This window comes from Ipomoea triloba, chromosome 2, assembly GCF_003576645.1.
Source record: "Ipomoea triloba cultivar NCNSP0323 chromosome 2, ASM357664v1".
NCBI classification, from domain to species: Eukaryota; Viridiplantae; Streptophyta; class Magnoliopsida; order Solanales; family Convolvulaceae; genus Ipomoea; species Ipomoea triloba.
In genome coordinates this window covers 8,231,854-8,250,839 of record NC_044917.1, presented here as the reverse complement: position 1 = coordinate 8,250,839, position 18,986 = coordinate 8,231,854, and the positions used below count along the sequence as shown (strand labels likewise).

Sequence of the window (18,986 nt, the reverse complement as noted above, 5' to 3'; positions counted from 1 at the left end):
ATATATATATATATATATATATATATATATATATATATATATATATATATATATATATATATATATATATATATATATATATATATATATATATATATTTCTATTCATATGCGGTGTTGCTCCGGTGCGGTCGTGCGACCTTATCTTTGACGTCCAATGTGCCTAATTTAATGGTGGCAATTTCAGTTCGCGCAGGTTAAGTGGAGGGCTTTTTAGTACATTGTGTGGTGTGTTTTAATACATGTTGTGGTGTTTTTTATTACGTATGTTGGTACATTTAACTGTGTTGTGGAATGATGTGTTTTAATCCATCCTCTGGTGCATTTTCATACGTAGAATGATGTGTAACTGTGTTGTGGAATGATGTGTTTTAATCCGTCCTTTAGTACATTTTAGTACGTAGAATGGTGTATGTGTATTTTAACACATGTTTTCTAATAAGTGTAATAGTGTATGTTTATAATCTGGGATGGTGATTTTCAATAAGTGGAATTGTGCATTTTAATACATAGAATGGTGCATATTTTAGCACATGTTTTCTAATATGTGTAAATAGTTCATGTTTATAACCTGACATGAGGCACATTGTGGTGCATTTTAATACGTAGAATATGTGTTTTATTACGTGTATTGATGAATTTTAAGTGAATATATGCATTTGGTTATAGTGTGAAATGGTGTGTTTTATCGGTCCTCTAGTGCATTTTAATACGTAGAATGGTGTGTTTTGTAACACACACACACACACACACATATATATATAAGGAAGGATAAAAAGATGTCGTATCATAACTAGCTAAACCTAACCCTAATATATTTCGAATATCCGGGCGTGTCGGATATAAAAATATCCTACCCTACCCAACTTCCCTTATTTGGCGTCGTTTCGCCCAACGGTTTGGATATGTATCCTTGGGTGCATATCGGGTTCGGATGGCTTGTTTCGGATCTTGGGCCGGGCAGGTAATCCGGATATGTTTGGGTTTGCACAGCCCTAAATGAACCCTGTTAACCATTTATAAACTCTTCGGCCCTGCTCAATAGTGGAGTGTTATTGTGGTTTTTGAAGAGTGTGATTAGGAAAGAGAATATGGTAGGAAAGAGAAAAAAGATAAATAATAATAAAACAAAAGCTGATTTTAAAAAAATAAATAAATAAAAAATAAATAAACCGTGACAAAATGGCTATTGGGGAGGGCCTTATAGACGGTTAAAATCAGTCCCCACTTTTTATAGGAGGACTATGTTCTTATTTGATCCAAGTTATGTATGTACAAAAGTGTATTGATTTCGATAAAATATATATATATATTTTTTAAAAAGAGTTAAATCAGATCAATTTGTGCAATTTGCATGGAAAAATCATTTTCCTATCCAGAAAATAGGTTGCAGTAGTAGAATTATATTCAATGAGCATGGTGACGATGTTTCGTCTATCAAGTATAAATAAGGGTGTGTTTGATTCGCACATGAAATCGGAAACAAAATCAAATAATTAATAATGATAATAAGTTTTAGTAAAAGTATTTTGCATGTTTAATAGTAGGGTGAAATTAAAATGATTACCAATATTGATGTTTGGTTGTATATGAATGAGAATACATGTATTTTTTAGAAGAACGGGAATAAATGTTTAAAAAAAAAAACAAAAAAATCAATTAATTGATCATAATATAATGACATTCAAAGCATCAATATAAAAAATAAAAAAAAAATCAAAACAAAAATCTAAAAGTACTAATCCAACTTAAAAATTAGATTACCAATAAGATAGAATAATACTTCCTTTTAATTAAGGAATGAAATTTTTAATTGAAAGGGTGCTCATACCCCATAGTTGTGTTATAAAGTTGTCAACCAAACACTAACTATAATTCTGATTCTCATTCCTAGTGTGTAAACTCATAAACCAAACACACCCTAAATAAAACTTCAAGAACAAAAGAATTAATATACATATAGCCATGAATTTTATATTACAAGGACTAATCTCAATTTTGACGTTGTAATGACTAGGTTTAGTGAGAATAACATAAGCCCACAAATTTTAAGGTTCCCAAAACGCTTCAAATGCAACAGTTTTTTTGTCATGAATATGATTTACACTGCACAAAAGCTGCAGAATCTGTAGACCTGAACCCACCATCATGCCAGGTTTCACAAACTATTCTTTCTGAATCTAAGAACATTTCTGGATCTTTGATCTTGGGGTAAAAGCACTCTGAAGTAATCAGTTTGCTGATTGGAATGCTGGCATGCTGCAGAACAGTATACCTTCAAGGGCTTTGCGCCTAGCAGTGCAACCCGATGCCTTCGTTTCCCTGCAGAGTTAATATGATCCCGGGATCAAGAACTCCGGGTAGCTCGACTCCTCGAGTCAATAAGGGGTTTGGAAGCACTTGGGCGGGAATTCATCAGTATATCACCCTATTGAAGTAGCCTTAATTGAATAACTCGGGGAATGACCACAGTATAAATTTAGCAAAAGCATCAGATTCCAGGAACTCGATATGAGCTGCCCTCCCAATCATTGTGTTCAAGCTCTTCCCTTGCAATGTTCTATCAAAACAAACATCACATCGCATGAAAACTCGATGGTCAAATGACGGGGCACGTATCTGGTCCATGCAATTGTTGAGCATCTCCAGGAATATTGTTCCCTTCTTTGACTTGTCCCCTGAAGATGCTTGGCACATCTCAATCCTAGCAGAGTGATATGGAACGTAACCATCCTGAAAAATAAGGCTAAATGCATTAAAATAATTTTTGGTACTTTCTTTCACACTTGGATCTCTTGAGCATGAGAACTTGAGAAAATGAAAACTGACAATTGAACAGTCAGATAATAACACTTTTTCATTCTTCCATAGCAGATCTTGTTTATGGACAACATGTTTCAATTGTATATTTGAGAAATATTCACATTCAACAACCCCATTTCTGAACATTTGCTTGGGGTGTTGGTCAAGCAGGTTAACTTAGAGATTTACAGATACTGTAATAACTTCTTTTTAAAATAAAAAAATAAAAAGGGTCTGACCTTTTCTTATCAACTGTTGATTTTAGAATCCAGAGATTCTCACATATTAAACCTTATTAAGTAGAGAGGCATGCACTAGTAACAGTTTGCCCTGGACTGAATTAATACGAACTAGGTCTAATTAAAAAATATAAAAAGCTGCAGAAAACCATTGTAATTGTTATGCAGTTATGGAAAGGTGCTAACTGCTAAAGACCATGACAATTTTTCCTCTTTACCATATTTTATTTTTATTGTGTTACAGAGCATTTACAGACAACTATTTTCATCCCTTAAACTTCAAAAAATTTCTTTCCATTAAGCTAAAGAGTTATTTAAAAAATAAAACTAAAAATTCAAGAATTACACTCAAACTCTTCTGTACCTGAAGATATGGACCAAGCCAAACATAGCCCAATTTGGTTAAAATTCATATATTGGCAAGATGGATACTTTTTGTTCCAAATGGAGGCCAAAATGTTAAATGGCAATCAAGTGATGCACACTCATAACTTTTGGACAGCCTTGACACATTTCAGTAATTTGAGCATATCTTACTCATACGAAGTTGGATTGATGCGATTCAAGATTCTGTGGAAAGCTTAGAGAAAGATCTACAACTTTCATGTTTCAAGAATGATGAAATTCAGTTTGCATCATGGTTGAAAATGGCCTCAAAGTTACTGGTTGTGCACACTGCACATTAAGTCTCCTAGAAGGAAAGTGATGTTTTCTCTACCCAAATTCAGAGTTTCCTTAATAAGGGGAGGTCTTGCATGAAATAAAATTTTTATTTTTCAAGTTCTTTTATTATCTTTTCATATTTTATTTAGATTACACTTTTAGTAATTAGTTAGTTCTAGAACTCCTTACCCTTAGTTCTAGAAGTTTTTTGTCTTTCACTCTTTGAGAGTTTATCATGAGTTTCTAGATCTCATAAACTAAAATCTTGTTGAAGCACCCTACTGTTAGGACAAGTTCTTGCGCCTTCCGTAGGTAATCTTTCTATCTTTGAATTCGTGAGAGACTAGGGTGAGTCTCCTATTGTTAGTTTCCTCTACATTCCGCTCTAGAGGGTAAAGCAACAGTATCCAACACATAACTACACTTCCACATCATAGAACCACATGCAACCTTAGAAAGAAAATCCCAACCTCTTCTATAAAACTAGTTAGCCAGGATTTATCCACTTTGACATAACCCAAGTAACAAAAACACAAAATCTCATTCAGACTGCACATGCATGGCAATCGCAAGAATCTTGCAAGCATTCTCACAAGTTGTGTCAAATATCAGATAAAGAGGTTAACTAGAAATTCAATTCAAAGAAAATTAAATACGCATCCATGAGATTTCTGTGGGATATATAATACTTGCAATTTGCATGTCACGGTACTGCTACCACAGGATTAGAGCATGAAATTAAATTAACACCAAATTATTTCAAATACAAATGCATATTCAATATCTAAAGAATATATTGTATTGACCATGTACAGCATCAAAATACCAAAATATATAAAAAGGTCAAGCCCTTATGATTGCCAATCATTAACGTCTTCCTAGTTCTCATGCCAGAACATAATTAGTTTCATTTCTAAGCACCTAAAGTTAGTTTAAATCATAGCATAGATTGGATAAAATACCTGCGGCGAAGACAACAGAACAACGTTCCTGAATTTCTCCAAGGTTTTTTGCTGAGGAAGACAGAAAGTGAATCAGAAGCTGACCAATGAAACAGGAACTATTACATTTTCTTAAAAATTACACAAAATGTACAGCAACACCATCAGATTTTCTCTCTGATGGAGATATCAAGCCTAGTATATTTGGTTTTTACTAGCTTGGAAAACTGAAATGATCAATAACAAGTAGTAGTCACATGTCATCAATTTTTTTAGTAAAATAGAGGACTTAAAAGTGGCCAAGGTATAATATCATCTTTAAAAAAAAAAAAAACCATTGGTACCTTGCTAAGCTTGTATAAGAATGTATTTTTCAAATCAGGGTCATCTGTAAAGGTAAGTTGATGGATACACTGGGTGTTCTTGAGCTTCTTCAAAAGCCACAGGCCAGAATTGAATAAAGAATTTGAACTATACAAGTAACCAAGATGTGGGCCAGAAACAGAAACATATGTATACAGATATCTGAGATAAGGTTCAATTACATTCTCTGCAAAAGTAGAAATGAACTCAGAAATGTTTCTAGTTGATTGAAGGAGGCATCTAAAACTGTGTGGAATATATACCTGTTAACGCAGTTCTTAATATGATATTTCCAATGGAATGTCCGACAAAGCTAAGTTTAATGGATTTTAGATTTCCAGATTTGGTTGCCTTATCCATCTTCTTTCTAATGAAAGAAGTTACCTCCTGAGCCAGCCTAAATCCCATTTCCCTGAAGTCGCCAGAGGTCTTCTCTTCATTGACCTCTGACATAAGAAACTCTGTCTTAGGATCTATCAAAAGCCACTGATTCCTTATGAGCCGTAAGTCTAAATGATGTCCCTGCTCAAGTTGAATTGCTCATGGTCAGAAAAGGATCACCTAAGCATACAAAAACAGGTCTACAAGCAGAACATTTAGAGAACTATAATTCAATTCTCAACAGTTAGGTCTGCAGCATAATATGGCCACAATTTACAATGCAGAGACTAATACCTATCAATCAACTAATTTTGCATATTAACATTAGGGAGCTGCAATTACATGTTTTATTCCTAAGAGCAGATTGCATAAGACCAGTAATTCCCTTCACAGCTGTGCAGTTAATGATGCTAAGAGATAACCACAATGGATTAAAGGTTTTGAAAATATGCCATAAAAATTTCTCTAATTTTTTGTAAAAGCATGATAATGAAATATTAAAGTGAAACTAATCAATTTATACAAATATGATTGATTCATTAAGTGATGAATCTGAACTTGAACATAGAAAACAACTTGACATTTACAAGCAATCTAGGTCTCTAACTAAATGTTGTTAGTTTTAAGGGAAAATAACCCCTTTGTGGTTTCTTAAGCCTTATTTTTCCTTTTTCTTTTTTTTTTTTCTTCTTGCTATGTGTTAATTGACCACCTTTGGTAACTTGATCATCCTAGATACCAATGAGCATGGAACAAACACAAATACTCAAAATAGATATAAAATTTTTTGAAATTACAAGTTAAAACATGTGACAATGTTATGACTTGTTAAAGAAAGGTTGGAATCAGCATCCATTTGAATCATAAGGATGTTATTAGCCTATTAGACTATTACTAAACAGCAAGAGGCAATGCATAAACTCTGAAAATCTAAGGGGCATTATGATGTTTATTCAAGGCTTTTGAGCTGAGAAGTTTTAAGGGAAAGAGAATTGTGGTAAATTGCAGAAAACAGGTTAAAGAATACAAACTCCAAAAATGTAATGCACAATAAGATGATATCCATTGCCTGAAATCCATGGACGAAGACAACAATTTTTAGAACACGAGCATTTTTCCCTGGGCTTCCATCAGTTAATTTATTTATAGCTTTAGAGCCAAACCCAGAATCTGCGATGTCTGTATCCTTCTCCTCCCTATGAATGAAATATGAAAAACCACTTGTTGTGCGCAATGGTGCATTTATAACACGTTCTATAGTCACAATTGGAATGCGTGATGGATCTCCAAATATTTGCATGTCTTGAATGGAAGAATGATTAATCTGAAATAAACCTAGACAGGTTCAAGTTTCTAGAGTAGTGGAAATAATAAAAGCATCATTGTATCTTTAGATAGAACTCACTCTCATTTGTGCTATACTCCGCCGGTGAAGATCAGCACGCATAGCTGCAGCGTGAGCAGGCTGATCACAGTAAAAGCAAACATTCAGATAAGCAAGACTAAAAAGCCAGCTCATTTTAAAAAGACTCATGTGTAATCCCGGTGTAATAAAAATATGGCCATAATAGAACTATAAAATTCTGATTTAATTACATCTTCAGTAAGCTTCTTCAGAACACGCGCTCTTCCACGAGTATGAAGGTAAAACGATTTATCAACATTACTACTTATGTATTGGTGTGGCATCTCAACATTAGAATAAATCATCCATATTGACCATTCTGCTCTTCGATCAATAGCCCATTGTTCCCGAAGGAAATCCAGAATTGATGTTTTATGAGCCCTGGGCAAAAATAAGAAACTAATTTTAGAATGCAAAGTAAAACTAACTATAGAAAATGCAGCTATCCATGAGAAATTTTAAGGGAATACTTCTTATATAGATATATAAAGTATGGATCACATGAAGGCAAGGAATCATAAACTCGGGTGATAGGGCTATATGAAAATTTGCCACCATTCCTACTGTAGTACCTTGATACAAACTTATGATCAATAGGATATTCTTGATTCTCTCTCAAAAAATGATAATCGGTATTACCAATTTGGTTATCTAAATAATCCTTCCCAGGTATATTTCATGCAGCTGTTTTCCTTCCAAAAGTCAATGATGTAGGGCCAAAACCCATTGTATATGTCATAATCTAAGATTGGGCCAAGGTCATTCAACTGAGCTATACAATAAAAGACTGAATCCAATCAATTAGCTAGTATAACGCATGGCCTATATTCTCTCTTATATTTACAATGTCGTACTCTTAACACTCCCCTCAAATGGGACAACCGGGCCATTTTGAATCTAACCGGTTGACCACTCGAAATTGGATTGAACCCTCCCCTAAATGAAAGCAATTAACTAGTTTAACTCATGGCCTCTCAAACAAAAGCTTGGATGACACTAATACCACGGGTAGACAACCGGGTGAACATAAACTCACAAAGTGGACCGAACATGCTCTGATACCATGTTATAATCTAAAGATTGGGCCAAAGTCACTCAACCAGGCTATAATACACATGGGCCAAACCACACTAAAAGACTTAATCCAATAAATTAGCTAATCTAACCCATGATCTATATTCTCTTTTACATTTTTAATGTGAGACTCTTAGCAGTATGCAGATGTCCAAAGTAGATAGAAAATTGTACTAGAATACAAAATAGAGAAAAAAGTGTGCACAACCCCAAATGAAATAACAAATATTGCTCTCCTAAATTGAACCAAAAACTAATGAAGTAATCCAACTAAATTAGTAAATTTGAATTTGGCTGCTTTTCAAGCTAATGTGCATTTAGTTACTATCAAGCTAAGAGGAAAAAGAGCATTCCACCATGGCATTAGAATGCAGTTTTCTACCTTCAAATTATAAAAACAATTCATGTCATTGTTTACAACCCAACACCTTAAGTTCTCTGCTCAGTGTTGACCTTTTTTGTCTCAAAATACTCCACTCATCCTCAACTTTACAAAATGATTTTTTTTTTAAATGATGCCTTCAAACTTTTCTGGCAACCAAAGTCTAATAATATAATAACATATATTCAGAAATATAACACCAAAGCAAGCTAACATCAAGGAATTGCAACAATTGAGAAAGAAGGGCCCTGATTATGCTTAGTGGGGAATCCCATTTTAACTTTCTAATTTCTATCACATCAACCATAAAAAAGGGAATCAGTCATGTCCTGAACTGTCCCATAGCAACTTAGAATGGACAACCTACTGAATTGTATGCTGCCATAATGTATGGACTCTTTCACTTAACACGGAGCCTTACAACTTCATAGGAAAAAACTTAAACAAAAGTATACATTTAATAGAACATCCAGTAAGGATGATAGAATCTATAATGTTTTGCCTAAAAACAGAAAGTCTTACTTTAATTTCTCACAGCTTTCATCACATGACACAATGTTTCTTTAAAAATAATACTTTCATATTTAAAAGGGAGTAAACATCTACTCCATAACATGTTTTGGTAATTGTGGTTTGATCTTTCTTCCTCTAATGCTTCAAAATTTCATTGAACAATGCTCCCTTCTAAGCATCGGCAAAGTCATATTTTCCTTTGGACTTGTAGAGAAAGGAAAATCAATGAGTGGGGCTGGGTAGCCTGGGAGACAAGTGTGATCATTTTCTGTATTTTTAATCTAATGACTCTTGTTTAAAGTGCACAGGCTTCAAAGTCCACCCAGTTAGGGTGATAGTAGAGGTGTAATCATGCCGAGTTGAGCTGAGCCAACTAGCCAAGCCGAGCCCAAGTAGTAGTAGTCAAAGCTAGAAGCTTGGCTGAATTCAAAAATTGAAACTTGAGCTCAACAGAGCTCAAATTTTTTACTTTGAGCTCGACACAAGGTCAAGCTATTCGAGCTTGGCTAGAATAGGGGTTAATAAAGATTTTTTTTTTCCTATTCTTTGCACAAAGTTATAAAAATAAGCATTTTACAATCAAATATCATTAAAAACTCATATTATATCTTGATTATAGCCATTTTTGCTATATATATATATATAGGCTTAGGATCAGGAGCGAAAGAGCTCCCAAGTGAAAAATGCACATAAATCTCAGTCATTGATTTAGTCAAGATCAACTGCTTTTTTAAATAAAAATAAAATAAAATAAAAATTGACACTTCTAATCTAGAAAAATGCGCACGGGAAGGCAACAATGTGCATTACAAGGCACAAAGATGTGCAATCAAAGCAATTATGATACTACAAAAGGGAGTTATTGAACTTCAGTGTTATTGAAGCAATTACCCTCACAAATCCTTTGTACATTTTGATCTGTTAAACTCACGAATTTCATTAGAAATTTAGTTATTGAAAAGACTAAATTCAATCATCCCAAGGCAAAAGATATAATAAACATTGTCTGCTAGTAAGTTAACCTTAATGGCATTTAATAATTTGTATGTTGGTCTTTAATTTCTGACCGATACAGAATCTTCAACACAAATCATAGACGAGCTTTGCATGAGGAGAATGAAAACGTAAAACAAAATGTGTTTGTGAAGTTTGCACTGGTCCAAAATTGTGTACTGCAAGGCACAACAATGTACACTAGAAAGCAACAATGTGCACTCGAAGGGAGAAACTGTACTCTAGAAGAAACAAAAACATGCAATCGAAAAAGGAAAAATGTGCACTGGAAGAAGGAAAAAAATGCACCCAAAGACAAAAGAATATGAACTTACACAAAATTATCATAAAGTCACCGTTTTTTTTTAATGTTCTTCATTCTGGACGGTTGATCTGTATCAGACAATGGCTAAGATGTAACCCTATTTTTCACCTAAACAACTCTTCGCATCTGATCCATTATATATATATATAGACACTCAAATGAGAACTTGTTCCTAGGAGCAAACTAAGAACCAATCACAACCATCCATCTTCTCTAACTTCAAAAGTGCAATTTTTAACAATATAGAGCGCAATTTTTTACAGTATAGAGTGCATTTCTAGATAAACTCATAAACCATAAACCTTAAAACCTAAACCAAAAAACTAAATTCTAAACCTAAACTATAAATACTAAACCCTAAGCTGTAAAAAGTAAACACATAAACCAAATCAAAGAACTAAACCATAAACTCTAAAAGGTGTTCCTAAGTGCACTGCACTTCCAAATTGGCCAAAAATGCACAGTTTAGTGTTCGAAAGTGCACTTTTAAAATTGGAGAAAATTACCAAAATACTTAAATACCATTGCAATTTTCTCTCCTTGCTCTAGAACTGTTAGATTTGGCTAGAAGGACAATTGAGATTGGTTGTTAATTTTCTGTTGGGAACAAGTTCTCTCTCTCTCTCTCTCTCTCTCTAGGGCTCTCCCAAATGGGAGGTCACAAGTTTGAACCCCAGTGGGGGCATTGACTCTTTGAGCTTCAATAGGTTGAGAAGTATGTAACAGATACTACATTGTAATAAAGTTAGTAGTACTCTCTCTCTCTCTCTCTCTCTCTATATATATATATATATATAAAAGTTAAATTTGTAATATTATGTTTATATTATATATAAAATATATGAAAAATAAAAGTCTCGATTAGGCTCACGAGCTGCTCAAACCGAGTATTAAGGTAATCGAATTCAGCTTGCTTCATTACTTGCATTACTCCAGCTTGAGTTCAACTTGACTGTAACCGAATCGAATTTGAATATTCATCGAATCGAGTCAAGTAGCTCACAAGTAGCTTGACTCACACCCCTATGATAGAGAAATATTAAGGTTTTTGAGACAAGATGTATCCAGTGAAAACAAACCTGTGAAACTTCTGAAATACACCCCATAAGTAAACAACTTGATTGCCAAAGCAAATAAACAGGCTGAGCAGTTCCTCAGTAGATAGAGAATGCAGGACTTCTTCAGATATGTTGTTTGGTTTCTGTCAACAGCAGAACAGCATATAAGATAGCACAGAAGAAAAAATAAGGCACCCCAACTGGATGCAGAACAATTAGCTCCCACAGGAGGAAAGAACCTTAGAAACATTCTGCCTACTGCTTGGAGCCTGTCCTGAAACTGCATTGGCATCAATTGCTGAATCTGCATCTGTGGGGAAACTTAACAATTCTTTAACCTCATGTTTAGAAGCAAAATCATTTACATCAATAGCCCGATTAATAGCCTTGCTGATTTTCTGTAGCTCTTTAACAAGTATGTCACGAGCATTCAAAAATCCTTTGACAAGCATTGCCTATTACAAAAATACAATAGGTCAAATAGAACTTGAATTTACAACAATGCAATGTTTTGACAGAAAGGAAACTTTTGTTACCCAGAGTTTAGAGAAGAGAACTTACTTGCTTTGACTTATCATAGTCTTCAACTGCAACATTATTCTTGCAAGAACCGCTGTATAAGCCCAAAACTATAAGTTACTTCTTCCATAAGCTTAGTTCTTGCAAATTAGTTGGAAGTTGGAACTCAACACATAAGACCACGAGAGATAACTCAAATGTATGGCATCATTTTAATTCCCATTAAACCAATTGAGAAATTGAAATCTCATACAAACCTTGGCCTGTTTGATGAGGAGGTGTGCAAACCACTTCGCAATAGGCAAATGTGTACACTTGCATCAACAAGTACAGCATGGAAAGCATCAAAATGAACAGGGCAATAAGAATGGAGTCCAAGAAGAGCCTTAGGAGGAATTCGAAATTCATGGACTGCAGTGGGACATATGTCTAATGAGCCCTGCAAATCACTCCTGTAATTCATGTGATGAAGTTATTCAACAGGGAATTTATCTAAATCAATTTTAATTGCAATTTTAAGAAATCAGGAAGAAAAAAAATAGTCCTAGAAACCAAAATTAGAGGGAAAAGTACATAATATCAGGTGAACTAACCTGTTCTCCAACACAGGCGCATACAAGAGCTCAAATTTCAGAATAACGGCAGATGAAGATGGTCCCTGCTAATTTAAAGGACCTATCAGTTGCCAAGATAAAAAATCAATTGGGATAAATAAACACTGGAGGAGAATGGCATACTATATAAATATACTCCATAGAATTCAAACCATGCAAATATAGTATAATAAAGCACTTACGCTTTCATATTCACTCTACCACAGGTATCTCCAATGAGTTAAAGTCCAGGTTATTTCCAAAGCAAAAATTGCTATTGTGGTCTTACATCCCCTTAGGAATTTGTAAATCTATGTGGAAAGATAGAGTAAAGAGTAGATAGAGATATATTTAAACAAATGAATAGAAAATAGATGTATTGAAAGGAAAAAAGACTATAGGAGAAACAAATTGTACTCCCCAACAAGAATTAATCCTGCCCCTCAGCTAAAGTTGATAATTGCTAATAATTTTCCCCACACTTCCCTTCTAAGATAATGTGTTATTTATAGTCTATAAAAATATAGTAAAAAAGGTAAGAGCCAATCAAAGATAATCAATCAATCATTAATTCCTTGATGTTAGCTCCCCAAAATCATGTAATTTGAATTTCTTAATTAGTTCCCTGTCATTGCCACCCCATATCATATCAATTGCCTCTAGCGCCTCCAACTCTCCCCCATCCCCATTGTCCTCACCTTTGCAGCAATTAGGGCCCTTAAAGACTTGTTTGGACAGTTGTGCATCTGGCTGTAGGTTGCTTACATCTGAAGCAAAGACCTTTAGCACACAAGTCTAAATACACCTAGTCTGAGTACTGGCGGGCACCCCTTTGCCTCACTGCAGCATTGGGTGTGGCAGACCACAATTGGTGCTGAAAAGTTGCAGTGCTCTTACCCATATCATGAAACTTAGAGTAAATTGTAGTTTATGCGGCCAAGGTTTATTGATCACTTGAATAAAAAAGCTGATGATATTCAAGTAAATAAAAAGGCAATTTGGTAGAATGTTGATGTTTAGGCAGTTTAGTTGTATAGTCTAGTAAGGTAGTTTCTTTCTCGAGAATTAGTGATTCTTTTCAGACCATTCAAAGCATGCCTTTCCATCCAAAATCAAGCCAAGTCATTATATGTTAATGATATTTATCATTCTTATTCTGTAATCTCATTCTTCAGAGTTAGTGCTTCTTCTCAGACCATTCAAAGCGTGCATCTCTGCCTAGAGCCAAGCAAAGTCATTATATGCTAATGATATTTCTCATTCTTACTTTGTTGTTCAAGAGTTAGTCAATTTGAAGAAAACTGGTGTAAGTATGGAGAAACTCCCCACGAAAGTCCAGAGTTTAATAACTTAATTCGTCAGCCACATACTAATTGGTAGAACAACCAGTCAACCACAGAACAAACAGTTGATCATGAGAAATTATTGGGGTGATTTACTTTTTAATGCTAGGCCCAGAGTTTAAGTTATGTGAGTTGGGGCCTATAAAGCTTATTTGTGACAAACAGGCAACAACATATCACATGCAACCCACTCTCCCATGAGAGAACAAAGCACATTGAAGTCAACTGTCATTTTATTCAAGAGAAGGTTACTTCAAGAGAAATTATTACATCTTTTGTTCGCTTAAATGACCAGTTTCCTAGGATTGACTGCATTTGTAACAAGCTTGGCGGTTATGATATACGCTTCCAACTTGAGGGGGAATAGTCTTAGGATTGTACAGTTACTATCCAATCATCTGGTTAATTCTTCTCACTAAGCTAGAGCAGGTAGTCTAAGGGTCTATTTTAGTTGTATATATATTAGTGCGCATAATCTATTGTAATTCAAGTTTTTCTCAATGTTGTAAAAATTGCTAGGTACCCCTCGAGGTGTTTGATGGACGCCTAGGTGCCAAACTAAAAAGACAAAACAAAAAAACTTGATTTTTTTGCATATGGGATATGGCATTCTGGTTCTTTAAACTTCTAGCAAGTATTCCTCCCATAAAATATAAATGTCCAATAACACTACTGTTGCAAAAAAATCAACCTAGGCGTCCACCTAGGCACCCTAGGCCGAGGGGATTTCCATGTTAGGCATATGGTAGGCAAACGTCTGACTAGTTGGAATAGGCGGCCAAATCAGCAAAATTGGCTGATTAAAAAAAAAATTATCGGTTTGTTTCGCTCAAAATGGCATACTTGTGAACAAAACAAACCAAAACCCTAAGTAGCTAAGCAAATTGCTGCGAAAAAGGGAAGGAAATCAAGAAGAAATCGACAATCACACATTTGCACCTCACTCCCTCAGCCCCACAACTCATTGTCATCGACGATCATCAGCTTATTGCCTCTTGCACATCACCCAGTACTGCCAGTAGCTTCAAACTTCGAATCCAGTTGATCATTGTTTGGTGAAGGAGCTTAGCTTCAAATTGCTTCAAAGCTGATTGATCATTAGCTCATCGCCTTTGGAAGTCGTCGCCAGTAGTTCTGCAGCTTACCATCACCACCACCAGCTACTCAGCTCATCATCGTCACGCCATGTACAGATTCAATTTTTTGTTTTTGTCTTTGCTTTATATTGTGAATTTATAAGAGGTATATGTTGCTTTATATTGCTTTAAAGTGCTTTTATTCATTTTAAGCCTTCAAATCTTCACTACACAAGGCAGTGTATGTGATATGGGGCAACACTGTTATCATTTATGTGCAATTGTGAATTTGAACACTTTTTTTTATTTATTTAGGCATTTGCCTAGACAGTGCCTAGTGCAATGAGCCCCTAGCGCCTTCTACAACACTGATAACACATGATATTCTAACCTTAAAACATACAAACGAAAAAAAAAAATTATATATATATATATATATATATATATAGGCTACGTTAGCCGAGTGCACAAAAGGCCAACTTTCCCATTCTTCCGTTCGCCCTAGAAGCAGCCTAGTCTGATTTTTACAGCACTCTGTTTTTTCAATACAAACTTTTCCTTCTCCTATTTTATTCAGCATCCAAATAGCAATGAACTTATTATTTCTCAGATTTTGTTCTTTTTACACAAAACTCTAGGATGTAGGATCAAATAAAGTGTAAAGAAGCAGATCTACTTAGCTAATTGCCTATAATCCTATATATTTCTCTGATAGCTAATAAGAGATGTGTGAAGGAAAGAAAATAAGGGGAGAAGCAAATACCTCATATTTGGCAAGAGATAAGTTGAAAGAGACCATCAATAAGAGAAGGATATCCTGCCTTGCATATCTTATTCTGAAAGGTTGTGTGTAGATACTGTGGTCTTTGTCATCAATCCTCCACACTCCATATACATTATCAGAACAGGAGTCAGGAGCTGCATGTTAGAAAAGATGTTACTATTTGCAGATCATAGTCAATATTAGTATAAGTTCAAGCCTGTTACTTATTATGTATATAAGAGAGACATGCAATGCTATGTGCACTCTCTATATGTGTTTGTGTGTGTGTGTGTGTGCATATGTGAGGGCAAAGAAGGCGGAAAGTTCATAGCCACTAAAAATTTAGGCAAATACACATCCTAAAATTCCATTGATCACTAAAAGGACTGTTTCAGTTGCTAAAAGAATATAAAAGAGGCCAATAGATCATCAGAGACCAAAAAAAAAACCTTAATATGTGCTAGTCTGTTAAAAAACTCCATGATTTCTAGATTTATGAAGATTCAGAAATGATAATCAATTGGCCTAAGCACATTTCAGTTTTAATCCCTTGGTCTGTATCAAACTCACTGTATTTTTAAATTCCAGTAACTGTATATATCAAAAGCTTCATGAATAGCTTGTCAAATTAGGCATGAACTAATACACCAAGTCATTTGGATACATGTAACTGGATTTATTCTTTAAAAAATATAGAGCAAATCTATAAGAATTTACCTTCATACTGAACAACTCGTGATGGAGTTCCAACTGAATCAGAAATGCCATCCTCCCATCTCATTGTAATCTTAATCTGATACCATCTAAATATGCATCAAAGACAGAGCAAGTGTGACAATATTGATTTTCAATGTGAGCAAGTTAAAATAGAAATAAGTACAGAAAATAGTGAGTTACATACCCTTGCTGGAACAGGTCAAGATTGTGAAACCGATGAATATAAATGGCAATCTCCTGAACAGCCTCCAACATCTTCTGCTGTGGCTTTCTATGCTTAAGTTTAGCATTATAATTTGACTTCAGCATTGTTGGCTGTTGTAGTATGTGCATTGGGAAAAGCGGTGCAGCTAGCATCAGTACTATTTAATCTTATTAGGGTAAACCGGGGTTGCTTTGATAAGATCAGCTATTATCCATTGAAAACCTCAAAATCTGACAAACATTTATAATGGCTGTTGGAAATTCTAACACTTTGCATCCAAATTGGTTTTACTCGAATGCCAGTGCAATTTGGTTTGGTTTACTGCTAAGAAAACTATATGGTTCACGCCCAGTGAAGAAAACTGTAAATTCACTGTAAAAGGTATGCCTTCCTGAAGTTGTTAAGCGTGGGAGCATCATTATTCATTAATAGCTTAGGCGGACAAATTCCTACACATAAAAACATGTTTTTTTTTAATTTTCATTCATAAAAAAGAATAAAGTGTGAACAAAGAGTAGAAAGTTTATAGCAGGCAATGCCACAGGAAGAAAACACCACGAACACACTTCAGTATATTAATGGTGAAATAAAAGGTATATGATCCCAAAAAAAAAAAAAAAAAAAAAAAAAAAAAAAAAAATCAGAAATCAAAACAAAACAAAAAAGATGAAGAGAACCATATTAAATTCACTACCCACTAAACCAAGGAGAGTCTAAGTAAGCAACAGAGCAATTGAGTTATAACTATAAAAAGAGAATTTCATCTGGCAACTGTTCTGAACATATGCGACTATTCAATATTAGTTCAGCTATCCACATTCAATCATCCCAGAATGTTAAACAATCACTAGCCATCTGCATTTTGTTACTACTTCTGCCATGATATGGAGTATAGTGCAATCTAATTTCCCCCAAAAACAAAACTCTACTCTAATTTAAATTTTAACTAAATATTTAACTTTTTTTATAAATTTAAATAAGGTTAGAGAACAAGAACAGAAACATCTTAACCCTCTCTACAAATTCCAGTAAATCCCTCCAAGTGAGCCCATCTACTCACAGCTGCATTGCTGTAAACAAAAATTATGAACAGCAGCACAACAGGTTAAATAAAATCAAACATCAAATTCAAGATCCTGGAAGAAACCAACTGCCCAACGGCCACACAAAAAGTAGATTAAATTCTGCACTTAAAGAGGGGTGAAGGAAGACAATGGCAACAAAAGAGAAGAACAGGGGAAAAGGGTCAATCATTTAAGCTATGAATGAGCTAAAAGATAGAAAATATCCTAATTATCCATTTCTATAAATCTAAAACCTTTAAAGTTTCATCAGCAAAAAACAATTGCCAAAGCAAATTATATAAAAATCACCATAAAAGTATCTACATTTGCAATGGGAAAAGCTTATGCAAAGATAATAGATATAGATAAACAAAGAAAAAAGGCAACATAATGCACTGATCAGAAAATGTTCAGAGGGAAGTAAAATAAGGACCTAAAATGGAGCGCCCTGTTCTTCTATATTCTTGTTCAGCTGGCGAAAAGCAATGATAGTCAGCGTCGCAAGGCGGTAAAGATGATAAACTATGAACATGCAACGTGACAAATTGCTGAATAGGGTCGGGGAAGGCGGCGAAAATGGTGGCTGTGCGGCGGTGGCAGAGCTGGGGAGAAGAGAAATTTCAGGGGGTGTTTGGTTCACCAATTTTGGATATGCCAATCGGGTAATCAAAGGTTAAACTGTTGTTTGGTTTCCATTTTTTGTAAAGTCAAGCAATGGCGATGAAATACCTAAGGAATGACAAAATTGATTACCGAGCTCCATTCAGGTTTCATTACAAAAGGCGAAATCCCTCGCCCCAACTTATATCCTTGCCCAGGTTTCATTTTTCTCAACCTTCTTTCGTCCGCGCCATCCCTTCTCCTCTTCGCGCCTCCTCCAAGTTATTTCTCAAAAAAATTAAACAGTAGAGTTCAAACTGTGTGTTGCTTCACCGGAGAAGAAGGTCGTTGTTATGGAGAAGCTGCGCTGCTGCAACTTACCCTCGTTGCTTCATCGTCGCGGCCTCGGCATTGCTGCGGAAGTCGCTGCTTGAACTTGCACCACTGCTACCATTGTTTTTTTGGCAGAAAAGAAAACGACCACTGCTCTGTAAACAACAATGGAGATCTAGGGATTTTAATTTTTAACCATTTTCCTGGCAAAAGCTCAAAGTTATGGTTTTTGGTGTTTTTTTTCTTTTTTTAATTTGTACCCATATTTATTTCTTAACATAAATACTCATTGACTCATATCAAAAAAAACTAGTATTTTTATGCGCAATACGCAAAAAAAATGTCCAATATTAGTACTTTATATTAAATTTTTAAATTTATTTAGATTTTAAATATTTAAATTATTGTAAATAATAATAACAATAATGTAAAATATTGTTATAAATTTGATATTTATATTTTAGAAAATTACTAACATATATATAAATCCATTATATAATGTGTATATATTATTATTATTGAAGAAGATAAGAAAATATATGATGGATGCATGTGCATGGTAACAATAGTGGAAAAGATAACGGAAGTTATAACGATAGGGGTATGTTTGTCCAAAATATTATAAAGTACAACTT

General features: G+C 34.6%; 1 protein-coding gene across 6 annotated transcripts; it reads right to left on the bottom strand.

Moving 5' to 3' along the window:
• Positions 1–1,925: 1,925 nt before the first annotated feature.
• Positions 1,926–18,523, bottom strand: LOC116010276 (protein FAM135B-like). Of its 6 annotated transcripts, none has more exons than XM_031249602.1 (17): positions 18,148–18,523; positions 17,852–18,020; positions 16,334–16,803; positions 16,150–16,235; positions 15,433–15,587; positions 12,251–12,318; positions 11,915–12,109; positions 11,700–11,751; positions 11,378–11,593; positions 11,160–11,281; positions 6,985–7,174; positions 6,794–6,853; positions 6,458–6,712; positions 5,271–5,529; positions 4,989–5,194; positions 4,666–4,716; positions 1,926–2,732 (listed from the first exon to the last, which is right to left on the bottom strand). In XM_031249602.1, the coding sequence occupies exons 3-17, from the start codon at positions 16,504–16,506 to the stop codon at positions 2,442–2,444; spliced, it is 2,379 nt and encodes a 792-aa protein (XP_031105462.1). In that variant the 5' UTR covers positions 16,507–16,803; positions 17,852–18,020; positions 18,148–18,523; the 3' UTR covers positions 1,926–2,441. The 6 variants fall into 6 exon arrangements, with proteins under 6 accessions (XP_031105462.1, XP_031105463.1, XP_031105464.1 ...); XM_031249603.1 differs by having other exon boundaries at positions 18,172–18,523; XM_031249604.1 differs by having other exon boundaries at positions 17,852–17,890; positions 18,172–18,523.
• Positions 18,524–18,986: the final 463 nt, after the last annotated feature.

Coding starts and splice junctions, on each gene's coding strand:
- LOC116010276 (XM_031249601.1), bottom strand. CDS start 16,506: ATGCTAGCTGCACCGCTTTTCCCAATGCACATACTACAACAGCCAACA. Junction 16,236..16,333: donor CTTGACCTGTTCCAGCAAGG/GTATGTAACTCA, acceptor ATGCATATTTAG/ATGGTATCAGATTAAGATTA. Junction 5,530..6,457: donor TCTTCGTCCATGGATTTCAG/GCAATGGATATC, acceptor CAACTTGAGCAG/GGACATCATTTAGACTTACG.